This window comes from Polyodon spathula, chromosome 1 (genome assembly GCF_017654505.1).
Source record: "Polyodon spathula isolate WHYD16114869_AA chromosome 1, ASM1765450v1, whole genome shotgun sequence".
In the NCBI taxonomy this organism is placed as follows: domain Eukaryota; kingdom Metazoa; phylum Chordata; class Actinopteri; order Acipenseriformes; family Polyodontidae; genus Polyodon; species Polyodon spathula.
Window position 1 is genome coordinate 103,840,870 of NC_054534.1, and position 17,647 is coordinate 103,858,516.

Genomic DNA, 17,647 nt, shown 5'->3' on the forward strand with positions numbered 1-17,647 from the left:
CATGAATATTAATTTCCTTCAGTCTTCCTTCATTGCATAATATGCAAGGCGAAGACCTGGGATAAATAAAAAATTATAAAGCCACGAGAGCCACCATGGCGCTATAATAAAATAATATCTCACAGGACTATCACACGGCAATATATATACAGTTATCTGGCACTATAATCTGTATGTATCACAGGTCTAGTGTGTCACACAGTCCTGGAAGTTATAATATTAGCACCTTTTAGTAAGATATTATTATAGTAAGTAAGATATTATTATATGATTTATATAAACCATTTAACCAAATCAACCTTCAGCAACTCCAAAACAGACAGCCCTTCTGCAAACTTTAGTGACCAGAACCTCAATTAACAATTGTTAGATGCCAAATTTGGTAGGCTCTGTTCTTAGTCTAGAAACAAATGGTAAAACAGATGTTCTAGCTGTAAACATTTTGTAGCATGCACAGGGGATGGCAGCATCATTGTTGGTAGGTGACGTATACACTCCTTGCAAAGGAGCCGGCTCTTTTGTACAGCGGTATCAGTGCTATGCTTTAGTGCGAGAGGTCCCGGGTTCGCGCCCGCCCTCAGCCTGTGAGTGGATTGCCTCGTCCTGTGTAATGCGCCTGCCTGCGTTAACCAAGATCGCTACGTTGGTGTCAGAAGTGGACGCAAGTATTCCGGCATGCAGTTGTCGGACAGTTGTCTGGTGAGCAAGTGCGGGGCGGACTTGAGGCTGGCAGGGGAGAGTGTAGCGTGCACGAGGGAGGGCAGCAGCATGGCTGGTAGGTGACGTAATCACACACATGAAGACCTGAGCCCGATATAAGCTCCTTGCAGAGGAGCCGGCTCTTTTGTACATCGGTATCAGAGCTATGCTTTAGTGCGAGAGGTCCCGGGTTCACGCCTGCCCTCCGCCTGTGTGTGGCTTGCCTCGCCCTGTATAATGTGCCTGCCTGCGGGAACTGAGGATTGCTACAATTTTATACAGACGATTTAAAACAGCCACAGTGTTCGCTTAATTACCTTAGTGTACAATATCATAAGGCAAAATGCAACAGATGTTTCATAAGAAAAGGCTTTAATATTTATAAAGTAAAAAAAAAAAAAAAAAAAAACATTTTGTCTAGTATGAACTAAACAGATACTGTTTAGTCTCTCTTTTTAACTGATAGGTGCCTCATAGGAAACAGTTTTAATATTTATACTTAAATATATCTATACTATCATATTAGACTTACTGCCTTATACAGGGTTTATTGTAGGGTTTTTCAAAGGTATAGAAAGAGGTCAATGTTAAAAATAATGGAAACATCTGACTTGCAGTATCTCCAACACATTTAAAAATGCTGTTTTTTTACTAGACCGTCTAAGATTCTGGGCTTTCCAGTAATGGCTGCTTCCATTACATTTTAATGTGAATTCCAGTCTCCCGGTTGGAAGTAACTATTTCCCCATCCCCCATACTCTTTGTATAGCAACAGTGACTCTGTAACTGCACTTTATTGTTTATTGTGCCACTTTTTAAACTGAAAAGCAGAGTTATCGCAAATAATAATGGAGAAGGGTGATCAGCATCCCCAAGAAAAGTGAATAAACAATGGCTTGGTTTATATAGGCTGACAGAATATAATGACAGCAAATGAATCAGATTCCATTCCCGGTGGGTACAGCAAATGAGATTCTAGAAAGAAACTGGAAGTGGCTGGAAACAACAATTAACTATAAAATACATTTTATATTTAACCTTCGGAATGCCTGAAAAAAAAAAAAAAAAAAAAAAAAAAAAAAAACACATCTTGGCATAAAATGGTGAGTGTGTGTGAGGGTGGCTGTATCTAGGAGTGCTTGTATGCTAGAGGATGGGGGTGGTTTCCTAAGAGATTTAAATGTTTATGGAAAAACTTGAATCTCCAGACCCAGACCTACAGTCAGTCATCCATTCATAGCTGGGCAGAGACAAGAGCTGACCGTAGGGGAGCCTGTCGACAATTCTGAACTTCCTCAGCCATTAGTGTGGAGCAAAGCCAAGAATCTATTGGTAACTTATAGGTAAAAGAAGAGTCGATATGTACAATCCACACACTGCAAATGAAGGAATAGACACAAAAACTAAAATTAATAAATAAATAAATAAATAAATAGTCTGCTTTATTGTTGGAATACTGGGTCCCACTCATAAAACTTTAACTTGCTTGCTATTTAATCTTCTTAAGCCCTGTTTTGGTTAATTAATATCTTTGGAGCTGTATAATGCTCTGAAACCTTTAAGTTTTTCACATTTTTTACCTGCTAGGAAACAGTTGTTTTATTTTGTATTTAAATTTTTCTTTTTAATAAAGCTCATGTTGAAGTTTCATAAATTCAAGCCACTGTTTCTTGTATTTTACCAAAATAAAAACAGTTTAGAATTAAGATGGATCTAAACATTTAACACTGGCTTGGGAACTATTTGAAACCCAATTAATATGGGCACATTGAATACTAACAATAAAAACATGGGCAGTGTACTGCATAATTAAATAAATTATAAATAAACAAACAAATAAAAGGAAAGAAAATGACATCCAGAACAAAGCTTGGACCATGCTGCTTGTGTACTAACCACAAACACGGATACAGAGAAAGGTAAGAGAAAGAACAGATTTTGTACATTTACCTCCATTACTAGAAACCTTAACCCCTCCGAGTTCAATGATCGAAATCTGTAAAACAGGCAGCACGGTCTAGGAGAAAAAAATACCTCAACAAACAAAGCGTACATTCTGAACACGAGCAGGAGAGGACACATTTAGTAGAACTCTAGAGATGGTTTGCTACATTGAAGTGGTAATAACAAAAGTTTAAAAAAAAATAAAATGAAAAACGGCCAGCAAATAATAGTTCATTTTTGTTTTGCTGCTGACCATCTTTTTTTTGAAGATTTTAATATATATATATATATATATATATATATATATATATATATATATATATATATATATACACACACACACACACACACACACACACACACACACACACACACACACACACACACACACACACACACACACACACACAGTGGCTTGCAAAAGTATTCAGACCCCTGACCAATTCTCTCATATTACTGAATTACAAATGGTACATTGAAATTTTGTTCTGTTTGATATTTTATTTTTAAACACTGAAACTCGGAATCAATTATTGTAAGGTGACATTGGTTTTATGTTGGGAAATATTTTTAAGAAAAATAAAAAAACTGAAATATCTTGCTTGCATAAGTATTCAACCCCTGTGCTGTGGAAGCTCCCAGTTTGCACCGATGAAAGAAATTGCCCTAACGAGGACACAATTACCTTACCATTGGCCTCCACCTGTGAACCATTAAAGTTGCTGTCACATTTTCTGGATAAAAACCCCATTGTTGAAGGATCATTGGTAAAGCTGTGAATCTAAAGGAAAATGAAGACCAAAGAGCATTCTACAGAAGTTATAGATAAAGTAATACAAATGCATAGATTAGGGAAAGGGTACAAAATAATATCCCAGTGTTTGGATATCCCAGTGAGCACAGTTGGATCAATAACACCGTGTAACAATTTTTTTTTTTTTTTTTTGTTCCTGGGTAGTATTTACAGTATAATTGTAAATCTCGAAAAACTACTCACTTCTAAATCTTTTGTAGTCATTTTTGTATTACTTTAGTATAAATACATGTTAATTTGGATTCATATGTTGTTTTTTACTGACTTTATGCCCGTTTTCCCATTGGAAATAGTGATATTTTGAAATATCACTGTCCTGGTCACAAAAGCAAAGTTTGTGGGGAATAATAGCCATTTTCTATACTTTTGAGGCATAAGCAATTAGGAAATAACACTTTCTACCCAGGAACAAAAATTGTGTTATATAGTGTAATCAGGAAGTGGAAGATGCATCACACCACCCAGGCACTGCCAAGAAAAGGCCGGCCCTCAAAACTCAGCACTCAAACAAGAAGGAGAGAAGCCACAGAGAGGCCAACAATCACTTTTAATGAGCTACAGAGTTCAGTGGCTGGGAGTGGAGTAATGGTGCACCAGTCAACCATATCAAGAGCTCTGCATAACACTGGCCTGTATGGGAGGGTGGCAAGAAAGAAGCCGTTACTCAAAAAGCACCATCTGAAAGCACGTCTGGAGTTTGCCAGAAAGCATGAGAGTGACCCAGCTGCGATGTGGGAAAAGGTTTTGTGGTCAGATGAGACCAAGATAGAGCTTTTTGGCCAAAGCTAAAAGCGCTATGTGTGGCGCAAACCTAACACTGCCCATGCCTCAAGACACACCATCCCTATAGTGAGGTATGGTGGTGGCAGCATCATGCTGTGGGGATGCTTCTCATCAGCAGGGTCTGGGCATCTTGTTACAACTGAAGGAAGAATGGATGGAGCAAAATACAGGAAAATACTGCAAGAGAATCTGCTTCTGCTTGGACAATGATCCAAAGCACAAGGCCAAAGCAACACTGGAGTGGCTCAAGAACAAAAAGGTGAATGTCCTACAGTGGCCCAGTCAAAGTCCTGATCTTAATCCCACTGAGAATCTGTGGAACTATTTGAAAATTGTGGTCCACAAGCGTCGTCCAACCAACCTGAACAACCTGGAGCAAATCAGCCAAGAAGAATGGGCCAAAATCACTTCGACACTGTGTGCAAAGCTGGTACATACTTACCCCAAAAGACTTAAAGCTGTTATTGCAGCGAAAGGTTGCTTTACCAAATGTTAATGTGTGGGGGTTGAATACTTATGCAAGCAAGATATTTCAGTTTTTTATTTTTCTTAAAAATATTTCCCAACATAAAACTAATGTCACCTTACAATAATTGATTTTGAGTTTAAGTGTTTTAAAATAAAATATCAAACAGAACGAAATTTCAATGTACCATTTGTAATTCAGTAATATGAGAGAATTGGTCAGGGGTCTGAATACTTTTGCAAGGCACTATATATATATATATATATATATATATATATATATATATATATATATATATATATATATATATATATATATATATATATATATATAAATGAGATGAATTTATATTAAACACATATTCAAGTAGCACGGGGTGATTGTTGAGCTTACTTACTTACATAGAGTGAATGGTTTATTCCATTGTGGCTCACCTTCCCATGCCAATACAAATGCAAGGATCATGTTAGATCAAACAAGACCATAACTGGTAGTTTAAAGCAAGAATGACACAAGAAGGGATTTCATGCATGCGTCGCACAGAAACTGCATGAAGAGTTATACTTGAGTGAAGCAAGGGATGTATAGATCGCACAAGGGACTTGCAAAATGTGAACTTTTGTGAAAGGCATGCATTAAATCCTTTTTTATCCTTGTATGATAACTAATATTCCACTAACAGTCTGCAAGAAAGCTTCATATCCCACATATCTTATATTCTGATCCTATTTCGGAATACTGCTTACCTTATTGAGGTACTGATCATTCTGAACAATAATGGAATATTAACGTTCTTGTTTGTGTTTTAAACTTGCATTTATGATCTTGGAAGCCGTGCTTGATCCCAGCACAATTACTGCATATGTTTTGAATAGGAAATGTTTCCTGCTGCTTCCAACAGCCAGACAGCCACGCCACAAAAACTGTAAATATAAAAATGTGGCAGAAATCCATCTTAGCTGTGAGCACTCCTGCATTAAACAGATAAAAGACTAAGACAAAATACAGGGGTTCCACATGCCGACAGCACTTCACAGCAGGTGCCGTTTGGCTCAGATTCATCAACCCAAATTTGAATGTTTGAAGCAAAAGCTGTATTTTCTAAACATTTGATCAGCGATCATGAAGCAAAGCCAAGGCAAACGTGTCAGAGGTGTTTATTTGCAGTGGTGTGACTCCTGTCATGCTTCTTTAACACTAGAAATCCATTCACAAGTAAGGTTAAACTCTCAGCATCTCAGGGATTGTCTATCGTACTGACCTCCTGCTCTATGAACGACTCATTAAAATCACTTTTGCTCTTGTTTTGACATTAAATAATGAGGTACATGTTTAACTGTGTCTCCTTAAATCAAAAATGCTTCTTTTTTTAACCTACAATATGTTTTTTTCTTTGGCTACATTGGCTACAATGTTCCTTGGCCACTGTGGATAAACGTTCACTAGCTCAAGTGAAGGACACTGTCCTCCAAATGTTAGTAACTTTATTAAACTCAGAGTCAGTTTCATACCAAGGATTTAATTGTTTCTTGGGAAACAAATGCTAGCCATACCGAGTCATTTAAGCAAATCACTTACTGGATAACATGTGCTCTTTGAGACATGTGGCTGCTTTAGACTCTCACTGGCTCCACCTGGCATATTTCATAGCTAAGAAGGGAATGCTCCCGTCCCTCCCTCCCCAGATGACTTGGTAATGTGACCACCTTGTAACGGCGTCAAGCTCTAGAGTGCCAGATAGTAATAACTGTCCTAGCAAATTATTTAACTTAACCACATTACCAGGACCAGAAAACCCATCATCCTAATCAAGTCCTATATAGTCAACCAGAGTAAAAGGGGACTATTAATTAATTGAATAACCAAACAAGTTGCTTATGAGGTAAAATATATATATTTAGATGGCTCCAGCTTTCTGTCCATTTACCCATAATAATGAAACCAAATTACAACAACAACAAAAAAAAAAACATATGCAGAACAAAATATTAATTAACCAAACATAAAAAGATAACAGTTAATTGCTATGGTAGTAACAAACAGTACAAGACAATGAAAAGCTTTTCATCCCTATTGGAAACCTGCTTTAAATACGGTCCTTCCAAGAGACAAACTAACTTTACCGTTGTGTTACCAAAGACACCTCTTTAGTAATCAAAGCCAGTGGTTGCGGGAATATACCCTTACAAGCCAAATTACACTATTAAACTGCAAGCCGGGTTTTAATAGCCTCAGCAAACACACACAACACAATATACATACCCAACAATTAATCAACAAAGCAAAAGTTAATTAACAATTTACTAAAATAAAATACAGGAACAAAAAACACCAGTATACTATAAAGCAATATTTAAAATTATTTACTGGTCAAAACAAAATAAATAAATAGGGGGAAAATAATAAGTAAAGAAAAAAACACACGAGTCTGTATAATACACAAGGATTGTCGGTAATACTTTAGCGGTTCTGATAGACAGAGTTTTGTTCATTTACTATGCTGCAAGTCAGTTATGTTCAAGTTATTTTCTCTTCCTTACAGAGACTGCATTGGATATTTAACCAGTCACAGAAATGTCAATTTCCCTTTAGTAATTGAAACAACGATGCGGGAATCCTTTCAATAACTTAAAACCAAACTACCCATGTTCAAAACTGTACGACCTGTTCCGCTGGAACAAACAGGTTAGTTAACCTTGTTTGTTCCTCTGGCCTCCGGCATGTAGTTTGTTCCAAACACTTCGCAAGTAGTTTAGTTAACATTTTCCTCATGCTCCCTCGTTATTTCACGATTTGATAGAGGCCCCCCACTAAATTAATTGTTTTTAACATTTCACTATAATGGTATGTGTAAGGCAGAGAGTGAAATATGGAGGCAGCACTGCATTTTTAGTTGTAGTAATCCAGCAATACAAGTCTACCAAATAACTATTTAAAAAAAAGAATCAGCTTACCAACAGGCCCGCTGGTTATCACAATGGGCCGAGCTACAATTTTGCAGAAAGCAGTTCTCTCTCTGTGTTTGGTAAAATATGCTACAATTGCACATTACCAACTTCTGACAATGTTCTCCGTCTTCTCACGCAGAAGAGAGACAGATACAATTCTGTCTGAGTTTGCAAAAAGGGGCTGTAGTTGCCAGCATTATTTACAATGTGCATGTTTTACACGTTTGATTACAGTGCCCACTTGGTACAAGGGATATCCCAGGGTTTCTATTTTTTTTAATTTATGGACTATTAAAATGCTGTGTGGGACCATGTAAAGAAGCCCACTCTGTAAGAACTTGAGTGTACTGAAGGTCAGCTGGACCTGGGGGCTTGCCAGTTATACTTTTATATTGAATGCACTGACTTCGTTGCCAACTGAATACCACAGCCGTTCAGCGCAGGCATAAGTGGCATGTGTTACATAAGACCTATAGAGAGTTCAGTACAAACATTCTGCTGTGTAGTATTTTTCTATTGTGGAATGTTTTTCTCTTCCTATTAAATTAATACTCTGGCTAGTTAAAGGATGTTAAAATCTAATGTAATTGCAACATCTGTGGTTATACATGCATTATTAGAAAAGATAAGTTTATCTTATAAACACTCTCAAGTTTGAGGTAATCATGTAAACTACCTCAGGGCTGTAAAAAAGTATTGTGGATTATTTGCTTTTTAGTTTTTTCTAAAAACAAATAATCAGCCCCCCTCAGAGTACGTACCATACAGTTCTGCTTGTCAGCAGAGGATTACATACAACCCTTAAGCTCCATTGTTAATGGGTTTTCATGACAGCAGGCCTCACGTGAGAATGTACTGTAATCTTCAAGTGTCCACAATGTTGCCATAGCAACGACAAGATATGTATCTTTACAGCAAATGTAGTAATCGATCTACTGTATCGTAAATTTTGTTCCAGAGAGAACAGACAGCAAAAGCAGTGGTGATGTGAGCTTCCCAGTTTCAATCCTGCCCTTGGAGGGAACAATATTCAGTTTCTCCATCCATTCATTCATTTCTTAATGGTGTGGAATACACAAAACTCCACCTTGGTCTATATTGAGACCATGAAAGTCATTTTGGGAGATAACCTTCATTCTAGCCCTGGCCTCCACTTGTGAGAGGCTTGTGCATAAAAGGTAACCTTTGTTTAAAGCCATATTTAGTATGCAAAGTAAAATGAATACATTTACCAAGACCCGCCCCCAAATTGTAAATATAAATATATTCTAATTTAAAAGGCCATTTGTTGTCAGGGAAGAATTAAATTGTACACCGCTTCAGTTGTCATTGCACACCACATCGGAGCAAGATCTGGAGAGGGCTATCCCTACATTCTATCATCATGAATTACTGAATCAGTAGATGTCATGGTATTTAAACACCTCTCCTCCCCTAAAAACTGCACTAAATATATGCTTTCCTGTGGCTAGATATCACAGAGTCACAGTTACATTCAAAAGAATACTGCTTTCTCTACACTGTACAGCTGCTTACAAAGTAAGAATATGTTTGTTGAAAATGTAGTTCCTGGTCCTCAGAATTGCTGATGCAATACGAGCAGTATGTGCCTCTTTCAATACACATATCTGAAGTCATCCGCTAGTACTGCACAGCCTTCTGATGAAATTAGTGATTATAGAGAGATTATAATTAGGGAGATAATAACATATTAAAAAGTAAAACCAAAAGTCCAAAATATCAATACATTCAATCATCACAACAAATGGCCTTAGATGTATAAAAACAAGTCTTTCCATGTATTTCTGAGTACTAAGGTATTTACTGCTGTGCTGCAATCTTAAGCGGATCACTCGTTATTCTCTTACCTGATCAGGTAACAGCAGAAGAGCAAGCTGAGAATGAAGACAAACACGGCTGTTCCAAAGACAACAATGTAGATGTTGAGGGGCAGGTTCTGGAACCCAATGTTAGGCATCCTGAAACTGTAGTGCTGGAAATTTGAGCTCATGGATAGTCTGTAGAAAGGAAGTTAGAGGTAGATGATTATTACTAGGAAATTAGTCTTTGGCAGGGCATTATACAAACTAAAACATTTGGTTAGATTCTCAAAGCTATTTGCTCCAAATTAGGTTCATTCCACGTTATGTGTATGACACAGCAACAGAGGCCTCTGGAAATCACTCCTTATGAGTTTTTTTTTTTTTTTTTAAATGTCAATCAATAAAAGGAAACCTCATGAAGAACTACGGTACCACTGAGCTTGCACTGACTGGACTGCCACTCTGCACGCTGCACTGCTGTGCATCCTCTGCAAAACCGTGATATTATGCAGTGCATTTACAATACGGTAGGTTCCAGTTTTCCATTTAAACCAGCAACAGCAGAGTCCTGCACAGGTGAAGTTGTCCCAAAGCAGTGCCTGCTGTCCAATCACATTATCCAAGGGCAAACATCCATCAGAGCTGTGAATAATCTCATAGTGATGATTTCATTTACTTCATAAGTACATGGGGATGGAGTGGGATAATCTAATTGATTCTAGCATGCGATACCCCGCTGTATGCTTCCTTGCAGATTTTCCTTTGGCTTCTCCTGCTGATTTATATTCACCCTGTCTTCTGCTACTTAATCTCCAAACCAGGCCTCCTAGTTCATTACACTCCCAGGTTTTAAAATGCCAAGATTCTAATGCTGTACATTAATAACTGCCCTTTGCAGCATAGTTTGATCAATACAGGCTGTTGAAAAGCTGACCCCAAGGGTAGTTCCTCTGTGGAGGGTTGTAAATTCCAGTGAGAACATCTTACTGCCCACTGTTTTTCATTTTGAACACCGCTACACTGTGTCAAGGGTTGTAACAAAGTACTGTGCCCAATGTCCCAAATAGGAAAAATCAAGAACATGCCATTCATAGAAACGCAGCTTCAAAGACTATCTGAGATGATATCCAGGTCTTTTTTTCTGAAACCAAACACAGCAACGCATCTGAAATCAAATTCAAGATCACACGTCCACAGTTACAGCGTACTGTACATATTTTATATCATTGAACAACAAGGCTTTTTTTGTTCTGAATGGCTCATAGATGTACTTTATGGTTTGCATAACTATCACCCAATTCCTTAACTTTGTTTGTTAAAGTTGACACTATTTCAACTGGGCAGACAATACATAGCCTGCATACATAGAGTATAAGAGGTGGATTGTTATGAAATTACGAAGCAGAAATTCCCCTTATGCCTCAGTCAAATCCAAACAAAACAGCTTCACGACTGGCTTACTTGCTCACTTGAATAATGATGGCCGCTGAATCAGGTTGACAAGGGCGCTGTGTCTGTTTAAAAGACCCTGCCCACTAGTGTGGTTTGCTATGGCTGGGAGCCAGCTGGGAACCACATTGCACTTCTCTCGAGCCATCTGCATTTCTAAACATGAATGGATGACCCAGAGTCAGGCAATAAGTCTCTAGACAGATACATAAAAATAGGCAAGTTAATGGTAAAAGAAAAGGAAGTGCTTGATTTGTACTGCAGACCGTTTCAATAAGATAACCACCTGTACCAACAGTAGCCTCACTCTATTTGCAGCTGGAGCAGCTGATACTATATACAGAAGAATCCCCTTCATCAAAATTGCTCTGGAAAATGTATGTAGAAAAAACATTCAGATAGTGTTGAGTTTATTCAATTCAGATGAAAGAGCAATTCTAATAGGAGTTTTACTGTATCTAAAACTATGGTACAGATCCATTCTTAAGGCCTCCACAGACCAGACACGATGCGATTTTTCACTGAGCGACAAGATATTCGCAGCGACATGACAATACACACCAGAAGCGACTCAGAGGCCATGTGACAGACTGGGAAACTGCCAGATCAATAAAACTATAAAAAATTGCTATTGACAAAACTATGATCAAGACTGGTACATGTACAGTAATTATGAGAATCCTTTCAAATCTGTATCTTTATAATTGGGATGATCTTTGTCATGAAACTTTGAGTATTTTTTTCTCTGTCATGTTGGATACTGCTTCACCCTGCTAGACCACATGCGTTGAAGCTGTTCTCTGACTGGTCAATTCCCTAGCTGTCCCTCCAGAGCCTCTCTTAATCAAACTGATTAGCTTTTACATCTTGGATGAAGGGGAATTGCAAAACCTTTTTTTATAGCACGCACAGCTCATTCCAGTATGCATCACAGCAGTGTCAGGTCACGTTGTTGGAAGCGGATTGAGGATTTGTGTTTAATTAGTTGCGTGACACACAGAGGTTAAATGCAAGAGAAGAAAATTAAACTGATAAATATTCATAAATCAACCACAACACTTTCAACCTTTGTGTTTGAATGGCATTTTTCTTAATGCATTTTCATTGTCCTGTGACTTTGAGATACACTTTAAATGTAAAGTATAGACTGTATACACTGTACATTCAAACACACATGCCCACACAACACAATGTTTGATTTCTCTACATAAACAAAGCAGGCAGCCTCCCCATTAAGGACACTTGTTGCTGGGGAGTGAGGATCTGCACAGGACTAGTGAACACTATCATCTGCACAAGACCAGCAAGCTGCTGCCATGGTAACATCAGAACTACCTGTACTTTCAATCTGACCCAGACCAGCATACCAAAACCACACGAGGCATAAGGTACTGTGCAAAGACTGTCAAGAATTTTAACAGGGTCAGCAAAGTGCTACCTAAACAGCAGTAAACAGGAAATGGGCAACATCTCAACTATACTGTAGCGCAATGTGGCATCCCTCAATAATTTCAGGGTAACCCATCTGTTGAAAACAGATACAAAGGAATATCTGTGGCTGAGGTTCCTACATAACAAGGTTAATTAATCTTGTATTATACAGCAGATTGTGCATGTGAGTGAGAAGAGACTGCATCAGACTGCATCACCATAATAAACACTCCACGGTAATCAGCTACAGATTTTCTCTACAGATTTTCTATTGCCAAATGTGAATCACAAATCATAAATCTTTTGGCAGATACCAACCCCAAAGCTAAAAAAAATAAAAAATAAATCAAGAGAAATCTCCACAAACTGGGTTGTAGATTTGAGAAGCTCACTTTGAAAGCAAAACATGCGTCACCCTCCTCTTGGTAGTTTATGGATCTGCTCACAAGCTTGACTGTAAACATGCTGCTGGTAACTCTATCTCTCTGAGGTAAACAACTCAAGGTCGGAATTATGTTCTGCTTGTTCGATATGTAACAGGAACAGGTTTTATCCTTTTTTGCTAAATCAGTTTGTTCAATTTTTTGAGTTTTAAAGACTAAATCTCCTGTTTCAAAATCAAAATTTCCAGTTTAAAGTTATTTACTATTTCTACTTTTCTTCAATGGCCTTATTCGGGACTCTTCATATATTACAGATATATATCACATATGTGATAAAAATATAATAATATTATTATGGGTGTGTGGCAAAGTGGCTGGTAAGGGAAACAGGTGTAGCGGTGATGCGGTGCAGGAGTGACAGACAGACAACGGTAATCCAGTGAAAAAGGTGCTTTATTTCTTTTCCAGGTCTGGTGACCGAAAAATAAACAAATCCCTGGCGATACACAACAATGAGTAACGCACGGGGATAACAATAAACAGGGCACAGTCCCGAACAAAACAAACAGACGGTCACCAGCCCTGGGTGAGTGCAGTCGTGATGGTGGTCAGTGCAAACACAGATAGTGCGGTGTGCAGTGGTGCTCCGGACAGTGCTGACCCTTGGCGACAGCTCTGGAGTAGTGCTTTAACTGTCTGGTGGTGAAAAAACACAGACAATTACACAGACTAACACAACAAAACACAACACGTAATTCTCTTTAACAACAAGAACGCCTCTCTCGATCCTTCTCTCTCCAAACGTTAACCCAAATGAAGGAAAAGATCAGCGTTACCCTGGCCCCTATATGTAATCCCGCATGATATCTAGGAAAACGGCTGCAGCTGCCTTATTACTTGCAGCTGCCCCTTGTTTACCTTTCAGGTCAATACGGTCTTACAACAGAGTCTCGCTTCTTTCCAGGCTGACCCTCTTCCCGGTCCCGGAAACGAACTGTCAGGCCAGCCCTTCCAGATACTTCTCCTCCTGTTCTTTAGTGCCCTCACAGGTCGGGAGGGAGATTTATCACCAGAACTCATATTACTGTCACAGGGTGAAACACCTCGCTATACAGTATGACCTTCCTAGATCGATGCTACGGTTATTGTAGTTTGCCAGTATTGCATGTACAGTTTGTAATTTTTCTAATATTAGAATACAGAGAATCAGCAGTACCTGCGGGGCAGGAAGGTGGAACAGTTTCACCAAATCAGGTTGTCCAGATCTGTTCGGTCTCATGCTTTAAATTAATCAATCAGACACCAGAAATGATGCATTGGAACAACTTCATTCTCATCTCTTCCTGAACTGCTCACAATAAAGTGTACATACAGTGGCTTGCGAAAGTATTGACCCCCCCTTGGCATTTTTCCTATTTTGTTGCCTTACAACCTGGAATTGAAATTGATTTTTTTGGGGGTTTGTATCATTTGATTTACACAACATGCCTACCACTTTGAAGATGCAAAATATTTTTTATTGTGAAACAAACAAGAAATAAGACAAAAAAAACAGAAAACTTGAGCGTGCATAAGTATTCCCCCCCCCCCCCCAAAGTCAATACTTTTTAGAGCCACCTTTTGCAGCACTTACAGCTGCAAATCTCTTGGGATATGTATCTATAAGCTTGGCACATCTAGCCACTGGGATTGTTGCCCATTCTTCAAGGCAAAACTGCTCTAGCTCCTTCAAGTTGGATGGGTTCCACTGGTGTACAGAAATCTTTAAGTCATACCACAGATTCTCAATTGGATTGAGGTCTGGGCTTTGACTAGGCCATTCCAAGACATTTAAATGTTTCCCCTTAAACCACTCGAGTGTTGCTTTAGCAGTATGCTTAGGGTCATTGTCCTGCTGGAAGGTGAACCTCCGTCCCAGTCTCAAATCTCTGGAAGACTGAAACAGGTTTCCCTCAAGAATTTCCCTGTATTTAGCGCCATCCATCATTCCTTCAATTCTGACCAGTTTCCCAGTCCCTGCCGATGAAAAACATCCCCACAGCATGATGCTGCCACCACCATGCTTCACTGTGGGGATGGTGTTCTCAGGGTGATGAGAGGTGTTGGGTTTGCGCCAGACATAGTGTTTTCCTTGATGGCCAAAAAACTCAATTTTAGTCTCATCTGACCAGAGTACCTTCTTCCATATGTTTGGGGAGTCTCCCACATGCCTTTTGGTGAACACCAAACGTGTTTGCTTATTTTTTTCTTTAAGCAATGGCTTTTTTCTGGCCACTCTTCCGCTCTGTGGAGTGTACGGCTTAAAGTGGTCCTATGGACAGATACTCCAATCTCTGCTGTGGAGCTTTGCAGCTCCTACAGGGTTATCTTTGGTCTCTTTGTTGCCTCTCTGATTAATGCCCTCCTTGCCTGGTCCGTGAGTTTTGGTGGGCGGCCCTCTCTTGCCAGGTTTGTTGTGGTGCCATATTCTTTCCATTTTTTAATAATGGCTTTAATGGTGCTCCGTGAGATGTTCAAAGTTTCGGATATTTTTTTATAACCCAACCCTGATCTGTACTTCTCCACAACTTTGTCCCTGACCTGTTTGGAGAGCTCATTGGTCTTCATGGTGCCGTTTGCTTGGTGGTGCCCCTTGCTTAGTGGTGTTGCAGACTCTGGGGCCTTTCAGAACAGGTGTATATATACTGAGATCATGTGACAGATCATGTGACACTTAGATTGCACACAGGTAGACTTTATTTAACTAATTATGTGACTTCTGAAGGTAACTGTTTGCACCAGATCTTATTTAGAGGCTTAATAGCAAAGGGGGTGAATACATATGCACGCACAACTTTAATTCCAGGTTGTAAGGCAACAAAATAGGAAAAATGCCAAGGGGGGGTCAATACTTTCGCAAGCCACTGTAAGCCTAGGGGAGTATTTAATTGATTGTTTCTCTAACATGACAATAAATGTTTGTAAGCTTTATTGTACACCCGATGAGTCTTACCCTGTTACTATTCTTCAGTTAAACACTGTATAACCTAAACTTTACTAACACTCCAATCCAGGTAGAGCCACAAAACTATGAAATCGGTACAACTAGATTTGTGCAATACTTTAAAGTGCACACTGGCAACTGGCGCAGTGTACTTAAAAAAAAAACAAAAGGGCTAAAAACACAGTTTGCAATCAGTAATGAATTGGACTGGCTTTCCATAGCACAGCCCTTCAGATGTTATGCTGGACTGATGGAAATATGACACTTTAATGTTCTTTACACTTCAGGCAGATGTGTATTCCTCCAAGGTTAGAGGGAAGCTTAATTTAAAAGCTGTCCTTTTCCTTTACACCAATGGCAGTAAATGAGCATGTCCTCACAGACTTGCAAAAGGCAATACAAAATAAATACAGTAGATTAAAATAGATTTTGCGCTAGCCAGAAAGCAATCAGTCATGTGGAAGTTCGGCTCTTTTACAGAGTGTAGTTTACTGAAAGAAAATACCGTGGCCATGTGGGCTATATAAATTCCATAAGATACATGTTGGGAAGTCTTTTCATTAATGATGTAGGAGCACTTTGACATGCAAACTGCAGTGCTCACATATGAAGTACATATGGCTTTTACATACTGTAGTACAGCATTTAACTCAATAAATATACTTCAATTGCTTGACCAACTTGTTCAGTTGACTATGCTACAGTGGTTTCAGCTAGTGCACCATCATCATCATCATCATCACTGGAGACGTCAAAATACATTGTTTTAGCCATGATAGTTGCTATTGGGGGGATGTTTGTCTTCTCAGTGATATTGGGGTATGGCTGGAGGTTCTCCCTCAAATAAAAAGACTTGGATGGTGGAGACAGGCTACAGAAGGGGCTAAGTGTAACACAGTGTTCGACAGACATGAGTTCTTCATATAGTATACCAGCAAAATCTACTACTCAGCAGACTGTGTTAAAGAATATTCTGTGCACGGTTTTATCAGAATTGGATAAGCAGTTCTGTAAATGTATGTACATGAGCACTTGAAAGTATATAAAACCCAGTTACCAGAGCATCACATCCCAGTAACACTACTGTGTAAGGTCTTCTAAACGCATACAGAGAACTTTACTATTATATGTAGGGTCACCATTTTCTAGGAAACGCACCATATATAGGCGCTTCACCATTAGTAATGTGGGATTCTGCAGATCAGGGTGATAACGAACAGGACTGGCCTTCAAATTGGAACAGCTGATAATTCTTATCTGAATAATGTATACCATACAGTGAATTTACTTTGAGAAAGTCAAAACCTTTTCTTCGTGCGCTTGTTCGCTCAAGTTTAACTGATGTGTCACACAGTGTAAAATCTAGTCATGTCCAAGCTTGCACTAAATGTTACAGCTATGTAGGGCCAAGGCTTCATAATCTGCACATCTCATTTCCATAACTCTAAAATGGATTAGATCGATATGGAAACGCTAGGACAAGCTTCTAATATCATGTTACTGTAGATGCACGAGGTCTTGTTGGAGAACGGTCTTCTATTACCCATCATTATTGAAAGCGAATTGCAACAGGGCTGTGCATCTTATGTAGTTTATCAGATTAAACTGTCATTTACAGAAACATGTGCTTCATAGTGCAGGTGTTTATTTATTTGTTCATCTCCACATGGTATTCCAACATTAAATCAGAGACAAAATAAACCCACCAGGAAAGTTTACTTTCCAATTCAAGTAGATTATTTTAAATTGAAACTTAATTTTAGACATTCAACATTTACAGCGACACCAGGCTACCCTTGTACTGTACAGTGCCCCTTGGAAGTTTTACAGGGATTCAAAGATATTTAGTAAGGAAGGGGTCAGAGTGGGGCAAAACAGGCAACAAATGCCCCACCCCCAGGCACCACAAACCAGCAGGTGTGAC

The 17,647-nt window shown here is 38.9% G+C and overlaps 1 protein-coding gene across 2 annotated transcripts in view; it reads right to left on the reverse strand.

Annotated features, from left to right (window-relative positions):
* The window catches only part of LOC121325808 (RING finger protein 24-like), a 45,920-nt gene that overhangs the window by 11,375 nt on the left and 16,898 nt on the right, over positions 1–17,647 (reverse strand). For both annotated transcript variants that reach the window (XM_041268869.1, XM_041268879.1), the window contains exon 2: positions 9,523–9,672. In XM_041268869.1, coding sequence (XP_041124803.1) covers positions 9,523–9,665 — 143 coding nt within the window. In that variant the 5' untranslated portion in view covers positions 9,666–9,672. The remainder of the gene's footprint in view (positions 1–9,522; positions 9,673–17,647) is intronic.